General features: G+C 38.1%; 1 protein-coding gene across 3 annotated transcripts in view; it reads left to right on the top strand.

The window, feature by feature from the left end:
* Positions 1-18,895, top strand: part of LOC149183680 (serine/arginine-rich splicing factor) — a 192,047-nt gene that overhangs the window by 69,872 nt on the left and 103,280 nt on the right. For all 3 annotated transcript variants that reach the window (XM_089417213.1, XM_089417214.1, XM_089417215.1), the window contains exon 2: positions 8,096-9,118. In XM_089417213.1, coding sequence (XP_089273339.1) covers positions 8,147-9,118 — 972 coding nt within the window. In that variant the 5' untranslated portion in view covers positions 8,096-8,146. The remainder of the gene's footprint in view (positions 1-8,095; positions 9,119-18,895) is intronic.

Consider the following 18,895-nt stretch of genomic DNA (forward strand, 5'->3'; position numbering starts at 1 on the left):
TTAGGTGTCTAACAAAGAGATTGAGGATAGTCACATTCTGTAGTTAAGGAGTTGAACAGTTAAGCCCAAAGGCCATTCTTTGTAGTTTTTTGTGGGTTTGTTTTCTTTTCCTATCCTTTTCGATTCCTTTTTCTCCCTCATTCTATTGCAGGTGAACATGTTCTTGTGGTGTATACTTCCTTTTTTGATTCTCATGGTGTTGGTGGGGAATAGGCATGAGGAGGAGCTTTTAAAATTTCGAAAAGGTGACAATGAAGACAGAAACAAAATTTGCTCAACACCCTTGTGGAAGTATGTGTCAAAAATTGAGAGGGGTACAGGGGTGGAACTACTAGAGTTATATGTATCCTTGGCTGTCATACAGGAAAACCTATCCATGGCTGTCATACAGGAAAACCTTACTCTGATTCATATATTTTTGTGAGAAAGTATCTTTGTGTGATACTGCAGAGTGATAATTATAAGGGGCTCATTGGAATCATAATGTATTTACTATTAAAGTATCAACAGTAGATAGAGATACAATTGTAAATTTCTAATGGCTGGATGGTTGCTGCTCAAATGCATAATCCTTAATCTACTATGGATGACATTACTAAGTTCATAATATAAATAATGTAGTATTCGTTTACAAGTACTCCAAATATGCACATTTCATTTTTTCTGCAACTAATTTGGTGTTTTGCAATTTTGCATTTTTCTTTTTTCTTTTAATATGTATGCGTTATAAATATAAAAATATATAGATATAAAATTGCTTTCAAGATGCTTAGCTGTTTTTTTTTGGGAAGTGGTTCTCTCGCTACTCGCTTTAGCATTGTAGGTCCTATACCTCTCAAATGGACTATTCAGCAGTTGGCACTGATGTGACCTTGCTAGTTTGGCTTGACCATCAACCAACTCATCCCTCAGATTATGCTTAAATCAGCCATCATCATGACTAATACCAACTAAATGACCAAACACTGAAAACCCTAAGTTTCCTTCAAGGCACACATCTTTACACAAGTATTCTCAAATCACCAAGTACATATATCAATATACTTAAGTATGTCACCACTATTAGTGTATGAATATCCAACTAACCATAAGCCATAAGTGCATCAACATCATACCCCAACCATGCCAAACATGTAGCACATGTATATGGAAAATCCAAATATGGGGAGAAAAACCCACCCCAGCGACAATAACCAATAGTCAATGTAGAGAAATGTACTTCATCTAGTTTGGGGTTGCACTGCTAACAATGCCCCAATTGATGTACAATACATCAAGAACTAAGTGGTGAGTAACTTCTCCAAAAGTTGGTTATGACCACTTTCTGCACGTCTGGGCTTACCCAACCAAGTAGAAACCTTGACCAAACTATTAAGTGAATAAGTCAAAACCCAACAAGTGGCTCACTCAATGCCATCTCCACATAACCAAGGAAAGATGGGACTACTTCTCCCACCAAAGTTGCTCTAATGCTCATGATTCTTCATGACAAACAAAGGAAAATGCTCCTCCATCAAAGAACATCACACATAGGAAACATTGGGTCTGTCCAAGGGCCCAAAACCCCAAGTATGTTCCATGCGTCCAAGATTGTCTAGGTAAGGGAGATGAGTGGGAGTAAAGCGGGTTGGCCCTGCAACAAGAGCCCTTAAGTTGGAGTACTCACTTTGATGATGACCCAGGTTTATCGCTAGGTAGAGTTGCCCCCTATGCTAACAATGTCTTCTTTGTAGTTGTAGTTGACGAAAATGTAGCAAGTAAAGGTCTTTTGTCTACCTTAATTTGTATTCTTTAGCATGAGTGTGAGCTCATGTGTTATAATTTAGTTAGGACGAGTTTGTTTCCAGTTTACTAGAATGATCATCAAGATGGCATGCATAGAGTTGGAGGTTCAGTTAAGTGGAGTCTTCATCAGTTTGACTACAGAATGAGGTGGCAGTTACAAGTTTAGTTAGAGCGAGTTAGTCTTCAATCTTGACTCTTGATTGAAGGAAGAACGAGTTAAGACTCCAAGTGTTGATTGGAGAGAGAAAGAGTATCACTCTCAGTTAACTCGCTATCAAAACTCGACTTCTAAAATTGAACTGGGCCTTCCTTGCATGCTCAAATTGGGTCTATAAAGAGGAGGACGAAGGCACATAATTTACACAAGTTTGTGAGATCATCTTTGATTGTGGAGAGTGCAGAATTGAGAGTTTGTGTCCTAAGGAACTGGAGATCACAAGTACGCAAGGATTTAGAAGATTGTGTGTGTGCGTAGATTTGAGGAGCAAGTGCACTCGAGTTTAGGAGCTAAATTGCGCTAAAGAATAGGAGCCACAAGTGCGCTAGGAAATAGGAGCTCCCTTGTGCGCTAAAAAATAGGAGAACTGCGCAAGGAAATAGCGAGTCTAGTGCACAAGGATGTAGGAGCTGGGATCGGGGAACAGGCAGGGCAAGTCAAGGCTATTTAGTAGGGGAACAGTTGTATGCTAGAGGGCTGAGATCAAGCAGTGATCAAGGCAAGCTGAGATCAATTATATCAGCTGAGATTAATGAGAAGAACCAAAACACTTTCTCAGAGATAGATTGCTTTGTAATAGATCCAATTTCTCAAGAACAATCAATAAAATGCCACAACAAAGAAAGCAGGTTTTCCCTTTTAGATTTCGTGGCTAAACAAGCGTGTCAATTCGTGTGATTTTTTTTTATCTCTTGATTATGTTCTGCGGCTTATAAATTGTTAAGAAACCCTATATCTTGGTGAAAGTAAATTGGTTTCAGTTTTTAGTTATTCATGTTAGTAGTTGCAGAGTTTCAAGGAAAATTTAACATGGTATCAGAGCAGAGATAAACATAAAGACCAACACCAAATTGTTCAGTTAGTGTAGAGTGTAGATTAGGCGGAAGGCTTGTGCTAGAGTTTTGAAGAGCAATATCTTTGGATAGCATATGGCGTTCCAAGGACTAAGGACAAATCACAGTTTAGAGGGAGCCTCAAACTTCTGCTCATGGAAGGAGCAGATCTCAGTGGTGTTGGAGGATAATGGGGTGCTAGAATTTGTGAAGAATCAAATAGTGCCACCTCAAGATGCCCAACAATTGATCCAACATAACAAGAATGACACCAAGGCGAGGAGGATCATTCTTGAGGGGGTCAGAGACCATATTATCCCTCATCTCCATGGGAAGAAGACAACATATGAGATGTGGAAAGCCATCTTAGATCTGTATCAGGGTTCTAGTGATGTTAGGAAGCTTGCCTTGAAGGAGAAGCTAAGAAGTATCCGGATGAGCAAAGGAGAGCCCATCATTATGTATCTTTCCAAGTTCACCCAGGTTTGGGATGAGCTAGCTGGAGTGGGTGAAACTGTAGTAGATAATGACCTTGTGAGTCTTGCACTTTTGAAACTTCATAAGTCTTGGGAGAATTTCTAGGATGCAGTTAGTAGCAGAGAGAATATTCCTACCTGGGAAATGCTATGGAGTGATTACGTCCAAGAAGAAATCTGGAGAGGGATGAGAGTTGGGAGATCAACTTTGATAGAGGATGTGGAGAACTTTGCCTTGGTAGGCAAAGGTAGCGAAGCCAAGGGCAAGAAGGGCCAAGGAGAGGCTGAGTCTAGTCAGAAGGGTGAGAAGAAGAAGAAGGATTTGAGCAAGATCAACTGCTCCATTTCCATGAGTTCGACCACTATGCCACTAAGTGTCCTAATAAGAAGAAGGAGTCCAATAAGGATCATGTGGTTGCATTAACTGAGGTAGATGTATTTTCTTCTCAGTTCGAGAAATATTTCTCATTGATAGCTTGCATGGCAAGCTCAACAGGAAACAACGTGTGGTATATTGATTCTGGAGCATCCTTCCATATGACCAAGAATAAGGAATACTTCAGCCACCTGAAGGAGAAGGACATGCAGTTTCATATTGAGCTAGGAGATGATGGCAAGTACACGACTAGGGGAGTTGGTATTATCAGTTTTGAGAGGGAGTCAGGTAGCTCTCTTCATCTCAGGGATGTCCTCTATGTTCCAGGACTAAAGAAGAATCTTGTTTCTGTTGCTACCCTAGAGGATAAAGGTTATGGTATCATCTTCAACAGATGTAAGACTTACCTCAAGCGCTTAGCATCTAGATGTATGAAGTAGGTTGGTGTGAGGATGAAGAATCTATATGTGTTGCAGGTTGAGACAGGCACAACCTTGAGGAGCAAGGCACGAAGTGCGTAGAGTAGAGACGTGACGTTTGAGGAGAGCAAAGCTTTTAGGGAGTCCTTAGAGGGAGAGAAGGTTAAAGTACTTGAGGTGGAGCTACTTGCTCTCAAGCAGGAGCCTTAGCTAGTATCACAGATTGAGTCTTAGCCAGGTGGCAAGAGGGCTACACAGCAAGATGACCAGGAGTTAGCAGAGAATCAGGAGAAGAGACCAGGACGAGTGGAGTCAACCACTCAATCAGTGACTCCCAACGCAAGGAGGAGGAGAGCCAAGTGGGCCAATCAAGAGGCCCTGGAGTGAGTTGAGACTCGTAGCTCTATATGCTCAGACATAGCAAGTAGCCACAAAGGTACATCGGGTATATGGAACTGATGATTAAGATGATAGACTCAGAGCCTTCTTGTTTTGAGGAGGTAGCCTCTTCACAAGTTTGGCAGGATGCCATGGTGGGGGAATATTCATCCATACTGAAGAACGATGTTTGGGAGATTATGCCACGCCTAGAGGCAAAATCAGTAGTAGGCTCATATGGGGTGTACAAGATGAAGCATGGAACAGATGGAAGTGTGGAGAAGTACAAGGGCAGTGTCTTGGATGCAAGAACAATGTCAGTTCCTGAGAGGGAGTAGTTAGCAAGGAAGAGTGATTCTTTAGGTACTGCCAGGAGCCTCAGTTGGTATGATATGACATTTTTAGATGCTTAGGATCAAAATCGTAGGAGCATGGTTGGAAGGAAGAGGTCTTTAGATCAAATTTCGTAGCAAGAAGTAGGGAAGTCTTCTAGTTTAAAGGGAGTAGCGGATGGCGTGGTGGTGTTGGAGATGGATATAGGTGGAGGAGGTTCTTCTAGAAGCACCTTCCTCACTAAGAGGGAATGTTGAAAATGTAGAGAGTAAAGGTCTTATGGCTTGTGCCTTAGCTAATGAAGACCTCGACTTATCTTTCTCTAGCATGAGTGTGAGCTCATGAGTTAGACTTCAGTTAGGATGAGTTTATTTCCAGTTTACTGGAATGATCATCAAGATGGCATGCGTAGAGTTGGAGCTTCAGTTATGTGGAGTCTTCATTAGTTTGACTACAGAACGAGGTGGTAGTGATAAGTTCAGTTAGAGCGAGTTAGTCTTAAGTCTTGCTTGGAGGAAGAACGAGTTAAGACTCCCAAGTGTTGATTGGAGAGATGAAGAGTATCACTTTGAGTTAACTCGCTCTCAGAACTCGACTTCTAAAATTGAATTGGGCCTTCCTTGCATGCTCGAATTGGGTCTATAAAGAGGAGGACGAAGGCACATAATTTACACAATGCTTGTGAGATCATCTTTGATTGTGGCGATCATAGAATTGAGAGCTTGTGTCCTAAGAAATAGGACACACAAGTGCGCAAGGATTTAGGAGATTGTATGTGTGCACAAATTTGAGGAGCAAGTGCACACGAGTCTAGGTTCTGAATTGCACTAAAGAATAGGAGCCACAAGTGCGCTAAGAAATAGGGACTTTTGCGCTAGGAAATAGAAGTGTGCAAGGAAATAGGGGCTCCAGTGCGCAAGGAAGTAGGAGCTGTGATTAGGCAAGAGGCAGGGTAAGTCAAGGGGCGAGGGCCGAGATCAAGCAATGATCAAGGCAGGCTGAGATCAATTGTATTAGCTGAGATCAGTGAGAAGAAGTAGAAAGCTTTCTCAGAGATAGATTTCTTTGTAATAGATCCAATTGCTCAAGAACAATCAATAAAATACCACAACAAAGAAAGCAGGTGTTGGAGACGAATCCAGGTGGAGGAGCTTCTTCTAGAATTACCTTCCTCGCTAAGTGGGAGTGTTGAAACTGTAGTTAATAAAGGTATTTTGGCTTGTGCCTTAGCTAATGAAGACCTCGATTTGTCTTACTCTAGCATGAGTGTGAGCTCATGGGTTAAACGTCATCTAGGATGAGTTTATTTCCAGTTTATTGGAATGATCATCAAGATGGCATGCATAGAGTTGGAGTTTTAGTTAAGTTTATTGTTCATCAATTCAACTACATAACGAGGTGGTAGTCACAAGTTCAGTTAGAGCGAGTTAGTCTTCAGTCTTGATTGAAGGAAGAACGAGTTAAGACTCCAAGTGTTGATTGGAGAGAGAAAGAGTATCACTCTCAGTTAACTCGCTATCAGAACTCGACTTCTAAAATTGAACTGGGCCTTCCTTGCATGCTCGAATTGGGCCTATAAAGAGGAGGATGAAGGCAGATAATTTACACAAGGTTGAAGGAAGAACAAGTTAAGACTCCAAGTGTTGATTGGAGAGAGAAAGAGTATCACTTTGAGTTAACTTGCTATTAGAACTCGACTTCTAAAATTGAACTGGGCCTTCCTTGCATGCTCGAATTGGGTCTATAAAGAGGAGTATGAAGGCACAAAATTTACACAAGGTTGAAGGAAGAACGAGTTTAAGACTCCAAGTGTTGATTGGAGAGAGAGAGTATCACTTTGAGTTAACTTGCTATTAGAACTCGACTTCTAAAATTGAATTGGGCCTTCCTTGCATGCTCGAATTGGGTCTATAAAGAGGAGGATGAAGGCACATAATTTACACAAGGTTTGTGAGATCATCTTTGATTGTGGAGAGCATAGAATTGGGAGCTTGTGTCCTAAGAAATAGGAGATCATAAGTGCGCAAGGATTTAGGAGATTGTGTGTGTGCACAGATTCGAGGAGCAAGTGCGCATGAGTTTAGGAGCTGAATTGCACTAAAGAATAGGAGCCACAAGTGCGCTAAGAAATGAGGACTTGTGTGCTAGGAAATAGGAGCTCCCTTGTGCGCTAGGAAATAGGGGCTCCAATGCAAAAGGAAGTAGGAGCTGGGATTAGGCAAGAGGCAGGGCAAGTCAAGGCTATTCAGCAGGGGAACAATTATGTGCTAGAGGGCCAAGATGAAACAGTGATCAAGGCAGGCTGAGATCAATTGTATCAGCTGAGATTAGTGAGAAGAAGCAGAATTCTCTCTCAAAGACAGATTGCTTTGTAATAGACCCAATTGCTCAAGAACAATCAATAAAATACCACAACAAAGAAATCAGGTTTTCCCTTTTGGGTTTCCTGGGTAAACCCACGTGTCAATTTTTGTGTGATTGTGTTTTTATCTCTCGATTATTTTCAGCTGCTTATAAACTGTTAAGAACTCTGTATCTTGGTGAAAGTAAATTTGGTTTCAGTTTTCAGTTGCCATGTTTTCAGTTATTCATCTAAGTAGTTTCAGAGTTTCAAGGAAAATTTAACAGTAGTCTGTAGATGAGGCAAAGTCCAAGTCCACGGAGTAGACATGTTCTATCCTCACTCTTAGCCAAAGATAGCTTGATTATAAAGCAGATCTTGTATAGAACTTTATACCCTTTCTAGTCAGTAAAAAGGGTTTAACTAACAAAATTTAGAATTCTCTGCAAAATAAAGTAAATGCTTTCAAAGCTTATCTTATTTTATGATTTTTTCCTGTGTTCTTAGAAGCACAACATTAGAAGCACCATTAAACGGCACACCATGAGGTACTTTAAGAATGCCATTTTAATAAATCATACCAATGAATCCTCTTGCCCCATTTCTTGTTTTGTTCCAGTGACTGGCAACTTAGGTTACTTGAAGATAAACATATTAGTAAACAGTTTACTGTAACAGTCATATCTATTTTGCATAGGTACCTGCATTGCTTAATTGGTAGATTCCAAAGAAAATAAAACCTCCTACACTTGCTGTTTTTCTTTGGGGACAGTAAGCATCATTTCATTTTATTAAGAATTGTTAATTTTGTTAGCTGGACCTGAGATATGTTTGCCCTTTCGCATTGATGTGGCAGAGAGATCATGTTGGTACTGGAGAGTTCTACTTTTTCTTGTTGCTTTATTTAAAATTATGTTTCTCTTTGTAATTGCTGCAGGCTTCTTGAAAACCTGTTCAATTATAGACATTGATCAGCTTGGCCTTAAGAATGGAGGAAGACAAAGCTGCTGCTTATTATGATGATTTGACACGCAAGGGTGCAGGTGCAGCTAGATTTAAACAGGGACTTGGGTTCTCAAGTGGGCCTTGTCAAGAATCCGCAAACAAAAGCAATTTCCAATCTTCTTTGAATAATTTTGTGAAAGCATCAAGCCCTGGAAAGGTAGAAGTAATAGTTAAAGAGATTCAGATTGAAAATATTCGGGAAAAACTCAAGAAGAAAGGCCAAAATTTACTGGAATCACATAAGGGGAGGGATGTTGCAAATAGTCAGTTAACAAAGGGAGGAGACAGATCAGATGTCAGTGTAAACAGAGACAGACGCAGGAGTCGGTCATCGGAAAGGATTAAAGAAAAATTGCATGAGAGATATCGAAGATCTTCAAGAGAGAGACATCATTCAAGAAGCCCATATGACAAGCATAGAAGACACAGGTCAAGATCTGCAGATAGAGGTACTAGACAGCGTGATAAAAGGAGGCATCGAAATCGCTATTCACACAGTAATAGAAACAGAAGTACTTCCTCTGATAGGAGTAGGGAGCATCATCATCATAGGAGAGTCAGGCATCAATCATCTAATAGGAGTAGCAGTTGGTCATCTGATAGTGATTTCTCAAGAAAAAGGAGAAGGAGAAGTTTATCCCTCAGTGATTCTGAGGTGGAAGGTCGAATTCCTCCATCTCACTCTTACAGGAGACATAGAGGCAGGACCAGATCACCTGCTTCTCGAAGGGATCACTCCAATAGGAGAAATAGGAAAATAAGCAAAAGTTCATCTCCTCGACAACAGAGAAGAGTGGAGAGGTCTCCTGCCCACAGAAACACAGAGATAGACAAAAGTAAGTTTGTACACAGAGAGAATGGTAAGGAAGGAACAATGAAGAGAAGTTCAAGTGGCCTGAAAGAAAGGGCCCTGGATATTGATTATTGCAAGCTCATTCAGGGTTATGATTCAATGGTAAATGTCTTTTCTGATGACATGTTTTGTTTGTAGCTTTTCCTTTGTGTTTACGGGCAGAACAAACAATACATGTTTGATTTTCTGTTTCCACTTATATTATTAGTTGTTTTTCAGCAGTTGTATATTTATCTAGGTATGAGCAAAACTATTATTGAATGTAACTGCCCACGACAGGTGGGCAGGAAAAGCCTTTCTGCTAAAGACAACTGGGTTACATGCAACTCAACACAACATAATTCAGACTCCAGAGCCTCAGTTGGCCTCCTTCCAGCGTTCTACTTCTTTCTTCGCATTCAATATGGAGCTCTGTAATTGGGTGCAATTCAACTGTACAAATTGAGAATTTTGATCTATGACGTGTATTGAATTGATTGTTGTCAAATGTGAATTTAAATAAACATTGAATCGAAATATGAATATCTTATGGTTATGAACTAGGTGATGACATGAAGACACGAGACACAGAGGACACGGAAATACAAGTATCTGACATGTAACATGGCGACCCCTGGAATAGGACACAAAGGACACATTATATATATATATATATGACAATTTAGTGAATTACACATAAAGAATGAAATATAAGCAAAGATTCAATTTAGAAAATAAAACATGTACATGATGATGGTACAAATTCAATCATACCTACAACTAGTACTACATCAATCATGATAAATTGACGAGCAGACATGAAATTAAAACCATAAACTGCACCTTTCTCTTCAAGTTATCAAAATCAAAATGTATTACATAGATATCGATTCACTGAATCGCTGCTACTATAGCTGGGAAGGCCAGTGTAAAATACAAAACAGGGTAGATACTAAAACTGTAGATCAAGATGGAAGAATCTCATATTACACATACAAAAATGAAATATAGACAAAGATTCAAATCTCTTTAGAATTTATAAACTAAAAAATTGACAATTTTACATGATGATGATACAAAATGAATCATACAACTAGTGCATATAACCAAATAGCACCAAGTGCAATTTATCTCTGAACGAAAAATACGTCAACAAAGAGGCTCTAAATGGCTTTTAAATTCCCAAAAAAAATCATGCTACAACAAATAGTTAATACTACATATGATCAAAATCATTGCCTATATTGGGATCCTTGTCATTGTCATCACCCTTTAAGCATTAACATAAGATGGTAAAAGCTTAATACGTCAAATCGCGAATTTGTTTGAATGATGGGTACATTTTTACTAGGGTCACGATAAAGGAGTTCAACAATCATTGCCACCAACATCAAGGTATATAGATGGCTTGGTACTCTTGATTAAATGCTAGTTCCATACCCTCATACATGACAAAATTGAATGGACACTTTGCAACCTCCCAAGTCTTGAAATATTGAAAATTGTTTAGTCTGGTGGATTTTGAGTGGGATGTAAATTCTACATTTTGCATGTGAAATTCAATGAAGTTGGAACATCTCTCAAACATATTGAAACAATTAGCAATAATGTATAAAATTTAACAATTTAACATTACTTTAATTACATGGCATTAGTAGGGCCTAGACAAATCCACTTCCCAACACTTGCAATCCCTTCTAACATTGCTTAATCACCTTTAGTTGCACTCCAAAACCTCTTAAAGGTCCTAATCAATGATTGAATTGCATGACAACGAGACAAAAATTCGATTTTAAGAGGATGCAAGCCACAACATGTGTTTGAATTTTGAGGCACGAGTAGGGATTCTGTTTGACATGAGTCAAACTTGTGTTGAATACGTGAAATACGTGATAGAGGAGTTCAACAATCACTGCCACCAACATCGAGGTATATAGAGGGATTGGTACTCTTGATTAAATGTTAGTTCCATACCCTCATACATGGCAAAATTGAATGGAAACATTGCAATCTCCCAAATCCTGAAATCTTGAAAACTATTAGGTTTGATGGATTTTGAGTGGGATGTAAAAGTTCTACTTTCTCCATATGAAATCCAATGAAGTTGGAACCAATGTTACTAGAATCGGACCTGTCATCAAACCAGTAAACCCCTCAAATGAGAACTGGTCAGAACTAGACCAAAAAACTGGTCAATAAAAAACACATAAAATATTCAAATTTTAAAGAAAACCACATATATTCATGTGCATCCATCTTAATCCAAACCATTTATATACAAATAAGCAAAAGTTCTCATTTATAGTGCATGTAAGGGTGCATATAACCAAAATAACACACAGTGCAATCCATCTTTGAACTGAAAATACATCAGAAAAACAAGACCTAGGTGGCCTCTCGAATTCGAAAATATCATGCTACAACAAATACCCACATATCATCAAAATCTTTGCCTACATTGGGATCTTCCTTATCAATATCACCTTCTAAGCATTAAAATAAGATAAAAAATGCTTAGCATGTCAATTCAATATTTTGTTTGAGTGATGCATACATTTTTAGTAGAATCATGATAGAGGAGTTCAATATTCAATTCCACTAACATCAAGGTACATAAAGGTATTGGTGCTCTTGATTAAATGCTAGTTCGATACCCTCATACATGATAAAATCCAATGGAAACATTGCAATCCCCCCAATCCTGAAATCCTAAAAAGCTATTAAGTCTGCTAGATTTTGGGTGAGATTGAAAATTCTACTTTTTCCATATGAAATCGAATGAGGTCGGAACCACTCTCGAACATCCTGAGTCATTTCATGGTAATGTTAAAAAATTAAGTAAAATGATGAAAATGAAAGATAAAGGAGAATGTCACTTTTACTTTAAGAATTTAACATTACCATGAATTGCATAGCAATAGTAAGGCCATAGGCTTTAATATTAAGCACCTATTGTGGGCTAGTGCTCAACTAAGGCAAAAATTAAAAGAGAAAAAGCAAAACAAGCCCCACTTGTTGTGTTTTACGTGGATTTACCATACCAAACCGGCCAAAACTAGTTCAAGTCACCGATTTGAACCAGTTTTTGCCTCAAAATGGTCAGACCGTCTGAACCCGCCGGTTCGGTGCGGTTTTGATAACACTGGTTGGAATCACTCTCAAACATCCTAAAACAATCAAATGTAATGTTAAATTTTAATAATTTAACATTACCATTAATTACATATCATTAGTAGGGCTTGGAAAATCCACTTCCTAACACTTGGAATCCCTTCTAACATTTGTTAATCGCCCTTAGTTGCACTCCAAAACCTCTTAGAGGTCCAAATCAGCGATTGAATTGCACGAGAATGAGGAAAAAAATTTATTTCAAGAATTTGTGAGCCACATTTCCATTGGACTCATGTCCGAATTCCAGGACACGAGTAGGGCTTGTGTCCAACATGAGTCCAACTTGTGTTGAACACATGAGATACATGACATAGGGAGGGTGCGGAGGACGTGTCCTATTTCTTAGGTTATGGACTTTATTTTCTATTGTGTTTTCATATATTTAATACTAGTGTTGGTGGACCTCACTTTTTCTCTTACCAGTTTTAATGCCTTGTGGTTTGTAAATTTCTCGTATGTATTGTTGTTTCCAAAATCTAGGGCAGAGATATATTAGGGTTTTATTAAATGATTTCTCTTTTAATTAACAAGTTCTTGTGATGTTTATTGCATTATTTTTTCATTATTAATTAGTTATGTTCATCATCAAGATAAATGCAATAAGAAGATCACAATGCAAACAAAGAGACACCAAAAATAGGCTCCAAGCTAGGGAGAAACCCACCGAGGGAGAAACCCAGATAAATCTTCATATAGAATCATTATCAATGAAGACTTCCAAGACCAGAATCTAGATCATCCACCAAAAGACTAGACCAATCACCCAAATAGAGACAAAATCTGCTTCCCTTCATAAGTTCGGACCTGTGAGACTCTATCCTTCCATAAAAAAGCTCAACTTTCAAGAGAGGAAAAACTAAACCAGAATTACTCCCAAGAACTTTCACTATCTTTCTGCTCTTCTTCGTACTCTTTTCTTCGCCGCCTTAGACCTGCTATAGTCAAACATGTGTATCTCAAATGGAGGACGAATTCCTTTATATATAGCCTTTTCAAGTGGGTGCTCAAGCCTCTTTTAGGTCAACATAATGGGGCTGGCCAACCTGATCTCTTAGGTGGTCTTTAGACTTTTCCATGACATAAAATATTTTTCTTTACATTGATACATGAGCTCTCCAAGGGACTTTACATGATCACTTTGACTTGACTCAATACACAAGCTTAGAGCACACAATGGGTGTTTGACCTATGACCAAAAACCATGAGCAAGAAACCCATAAATAGTTTCTCTTTTACAATTTATTTTTGACAAGGACAATGATTACATCAAGTTATGACATTATTACAACTATTAAGACCGAAACTAGTTACAACTTTCAACACTCCCTCTTAACTAGGGAGGTATTCGTAATTGACCACATGTACAAAGACAATACTTTCATGGAAAAGTTCTTATAAGATGAGTCGGGTTGGTAAGCCATCTCATAAGCTATCTTTTCAGCTTATGTCATTGCATCTCATCATATCGACGAACATTGTCATATAGCAAGGCCTTGACTAATAAATCTATCTCTCCATTAGATTAGAGCACAATGCTAGGGAGGCAATGATTTATAGACACCTTCATCATTGTTTCTCAAGGCACACACCCCATCCTGATGTTCACAAGGTATGTCCTTTTAGGACCATTCCCCTCTTGAAGTTACACATTCTAAAGGAATCTCCTCTTCAACTACTCTTGCTTTTGGATGCCCTACCTCATCCTCAAAGAGCATTGGTTCCCGAGACTACTTCTATCCCCAAGAAATATTGATCTCAGATGCTTACCCAATCCTCCATTCTTTCTTCCTTTATGCGAAGACAAAAATGATGTGTCTAGCTCTCCCTCTCAACAAGGGAGGATCTACTCATTCCTTTACACATGAAGGGAATATATCCAAGCTCCCTCTCAACTAGGGACTTGCTCCTAATATCAGCTGTCAGTGATATGTATCCTTTTGACTTAGAATGCCAAAGTCATCTACTCAATTTTTGCATTTGAATCTCAATCATATCATATATGTTTGTCCCTAAATCTTCTTGCAAAGCATCTTCCTTCGGTAGCAGAACTATATCGAACCATCATAGACATCCGATTATAATAAATTCTTTTCAACATGTCATGCCTTGTCTTCATCAATATCCTTATTTGATCATCAAGAAGAGTCATCCTCATATTGTCATATTGTCAGGGATTTTGTAGCTTCCTCTGAAGTTGACAGTCTTTCATATCATATCGGATGTTGATTACTACCAACATGTCTTCAATCGGAAGAGCCCAAACAAATTCAAAACATGCTAATGCAACCAGGCATATTTTTGTATCCTGCTCTTCCTGCATATTGAAAACATAAGTTAACTAAATCAAAGAAGAATTTCAAAAACATTCATACCTCTTACTTCAGTTGGTCATCTAGTTTTCTTCAAACTGCTTCCTATCTTGAAGATGGGACTTCATCATGCTGCAACTGTACCAACAAACTTCTAGGAAGCTTGCTCCAAATCTGAGAGAATAGAAAATGTTTGCAATATCATCATGGTCCTTCTTCTACCAGTCAGAAAAAGCTTCCCATGAAGTCTTCTAATAGAGGATCCTTGAGTGACCCTCATCAACCAACTGCTGCATGAACTTCTTTTTAGATGTATAGTGAATTCTTTAGTATACTGTGTCATATCTTTCTTTTCATCAACCAACTCATAATGACGACCTTCTCAATCAGGAATATATAATTACACGACCATTCTTTACATCATGAATCTTACTATATGCATTAAAGTGCCCAAGGATCCAACTTGATTACCAAGTTACCATTCTCAGGGTTCTTCCATTTCACTCCTGTTATGCTCACAGGATTTGCTTTCCTAAGCCATCTTCCTTTTGCTTTCTTCATGATGCTTTTGCAATACTTATTGACAAACACGACCAAGCAAATATATGTAATAATAAAAGCATGATGTCCATCAGCCATTCTAAGGTTTCCATGTAATCTAAGAGGATGGACTCCTAGGGGTTTTCAAATACAAATCTTAGCTAACGAAATCGTCACATCCATCCATACTAGGGTTTATCATATACCTTAAACTACGCACAAGCCCTAGAAATCAGGAAATAGTGTTTTAACCAAAATTTTTTACTAGGGTTTATCCATGAACCATCTAGGGTTTACAATCATAGATATCAATATCAATATCAACAACTGATGAAAACCCTAGATATCAATATCAATATCAACAACTGATAACAAACCCTAGATCCATGTAATCTTAAAATATTTCATATTAGATGCTCAACATATGAATATACTATACATACCTCACAATTACGTACCTCTATCCTTCATGATCATAGAGGCTGCTACAAGGTTTGCTCCAGGTTGCCAAAATCTTCAAAAGCAAAGACTTCCCATGATGTCAAAGTCATGAGCTGCTTGCACATTTAATGCTGCCTTTATCATTGAACCAAGATGTTGTATGCTTCTTCCAGACGGGTTGAACAGTACGCTGCTTTAGGAACAAGATACAATATGCTGCAGTTCTTCAAGAATCAAGATAGGTCTTGCTTTATATAGTATTTCAAGGAGACTGTTCCTTTTTAGAGCTCAGATATCTTCTTTCACAATACAAGTCAAGGATTTGATGCCTTTCTTATCGTTGTTACAAGATCACAATTACCTCCACTACTAGATGCCTATAGCTTTTCCCGAATATGATAAATTTGCCTTTATAAGAGAGATTGCAAGACTTGTTCTGAGGTACTGTCCCTCTGAATAGGGCTTCCCAAGCTACTGATGTATACTAGATCAATCAATAAGTATGCTCAGAATGACTTTCAAAAATGTTGTCACATTGTCCAGGCTTTGAGTGCTCAAAATGATGTAAAAGAGTTGTAGACAATCTTCAAAAGTCGGCCTTCTAACTCACTGTACAATCTCGACTCATGTATGTATGTAAGTCTCAGAATAGTCTCCTCTTACCGCAACTTCTCGTCCTTCACACCAATGTACAGGACTAGATTTCGGCTTTACATCTCACCTTTTAGACTCAGATTATATGAATATGATTACCATAGGATTGTGGCTTTTACTTCAGCCTTTATGTTACTGTATAGTATAGGTATAGGATTTGCGAATTTACTCCAAGGATGGTGACTACTCTCAGTTCCCTTTTGTAGATAGATTACAAGTCTTCTAGAATAATCTTAAATAATTCAGTCTATGGTCCTTTTGACTCACTTTATATATATATGCTTAGAATTGTGTCTATTCACTACTGATAAGAATTCGAACTTCACATAGATGACTGTAACAAGCCTTCCAAAATTCTTTCTAGTGTCTCTTTATGCATACAAATATGCACAGGTATCTATCTTTTCTCAATGGAAGTCTTGGCCCCTTATTGTGGCTTGGTAGGTTCACAATGCCTTCAAATAACTCGGCATTGATCTCTTTTCAAGAAGACACCTCAAAAAATAATTCGGTCATCCTTTAATCTTGCACAGGTCTTGAATCTTTGCGATGACACAAGAATTTTCGACCTTTTAAAAATGATTTCAAACCTTTGAAATTTATGCCCAGAACTTTGCTCTGCAAGGAGCTCAGCCTTGGCACTTTTATATAATCTTGATATTTCTGCAATGATACACAAAGCTCTGAATTTCGGACCTTCTGAGGAAACACACAGAATTTTAGACCCTTTCAATAGTGTTTTTAGACCATAGAAAATATGCATAGGATTTCAATCTTTTGTTCAATGGACTCGGCTTAGAGAGGGCTAGCCTTTTAGCCTCTTGGTTCTCTAAAACAATGTTCCTATCTTCTTCAAACTTCCTTGCTGTTCAAGTATAGGTCTGCGGCCTAGTCACTGTAATGAGGATTAATGGAATGTGCCCAGAATTTGATTTCCTTCGCTCTAGAAGCTCGACCCTGGAGATTTAACTTCTTCTTGATGTCTTGAAGCCTTTAGTGACCTTCTTACGTCCCTTTATGCAAGCAAACTTTACTCTGATACTATGTTGAGAAATCTAGAGTAGAGATATATTAGGGTTTTATTAAATGATTTCTCTTTCAATTGACAAGTTCTTGTGATGCTTATTGCATTATTTCTTCATTATTTATTAGTTTTGTTCATCATCAAGATAAATGCCTATAAGATCACATTGCAAACAAAAGAGACACCGGAAATAGGCTCCAAGCTAGGGCAAAACCCATAGAGGGAAAAACCCAGAGAAATATTCTTATAGAATCTTTATCAATGAAGAATTCCAAAACCAGAAACTAGATCATCCACCAAAAGACCAGACCAAGCACCCCAATAGAGACAATCTGCTTCCCTTTGTAAGTTCAGACCTGTGAGAATCTATCCTTCCACAGAAAAGCTTGGCTTTCGAGAGAGGAAAATCCAAACCAGAATTACTCCCATCAACTTTCAGTGCCTTTCTGCTCTTCTTCATACTCTTTTCTTCGCTGCCTCAGACCTGCTACAGTCGAACATGTGTATCTCAAATGGAGGACGAATTCCTTTATTTATAGCCCTTTTCAAGTGGGTGCTCAAGCCTCTTCTAGGCCGACATCATGGGGCTGGACAACCTGATCTCTTAGATGGTCTTTAGACTTTTCCATGACATAAGATATTTTTCCTTACATTGATACATGAGCTCTCCAAGGGACTTTACATCATGACTTTGACTGGACTCAATATACAAGCCACTGGACTCAATATACAAGCCTAGAGCACACAATGGGTGCTTGACCTATGACCAAAAACCATGGGCAAGAAACTCATAAATAATTTTCTCTTTTACAAAATAAATATATATATTTTTTGACAATTACAATGATTACATCAAGTTATGACATCATTACAATTATGAAAGACTGAAACTAGTTACAACTTTCAACAATTGTAAATGGTATTTAAGAGGAAATCAGTTTGAAAAGGCGATAACTCTAAAAAATAACATGTTATTTCAGTGTTAAAACTATCATGATAGTATCGGTAATCGCATGATATATCAGACGATTTTGCAAGAGCCGATATTATTGCAAGTAAAAATCATGATATTTTCTTAATCTGAGACGTGATAGTGATAAATTGAAAATATCATAATATTTTAGGAATATATCACGAGTCAATGGAAAATACACCCCTACTAGCTCCAATAATGCTTTATATCCTGATTTTGGTCTTTTTACCCTCATTTTGTAGGGAATTAAGCTCCAAGGAGTTTGCCATCCTAGTCATTATTGGTAATACTATTTTTAAAGTTAAAGTTGACATTCTCCATCTTTCATTTTCTATCCTTTTACTTAAGTTTTTGACATAATCATTAATTGTTCCAGGATGTTTAAGAGTGGTTCCAAGTTTCCAATCTCATTGGACTTCATATGCAGAAAGTGGAATTTCATATCCTTTTCAAAATCTAGAAAACATAACAATTTTCAAGATTTTAGGATTGTAGTGTTTCCACTGGATTCTATCATGTATAAGGGTATGGGATTGAGATTTAATCAAGGGCGCCAAGCCCTCTACGTACCTTGATGTTGGTGGCATTGATTGTTGAACTTCTTTGTCATGACTGTAATAAATACTAAAAATGTACCCTTCACTCATGTTAAGCTTTTTCTATCTTATTTATAATACTTGGATTAGGAAGTTTCATCAAAATTGGAGAGTGTTGACTGATGTCCCCAGAAAATCGAGCTAGAGGCAAAAGATAGGGGGATTAGAGGGTGCCACTGATGATGAGGATCC

The sequence above is a fragment of the Pinus tabuliformis genome, chromosome 3_2 (genome assembly GCF_031772625.1).
Source record: "Pinus tabuliformis cultivar Carrire ecotype Pingquan chromosome 3_2, CPIR1, whole genome shotgun sequence".
Taxonomy (NCBI): domain Eukaryota; kingdom Viridiplantae; phylum Streptophyta; class Pinopsida; order Pinales; family Pinaceae; genus Pinus; species Pinus tabuliformis.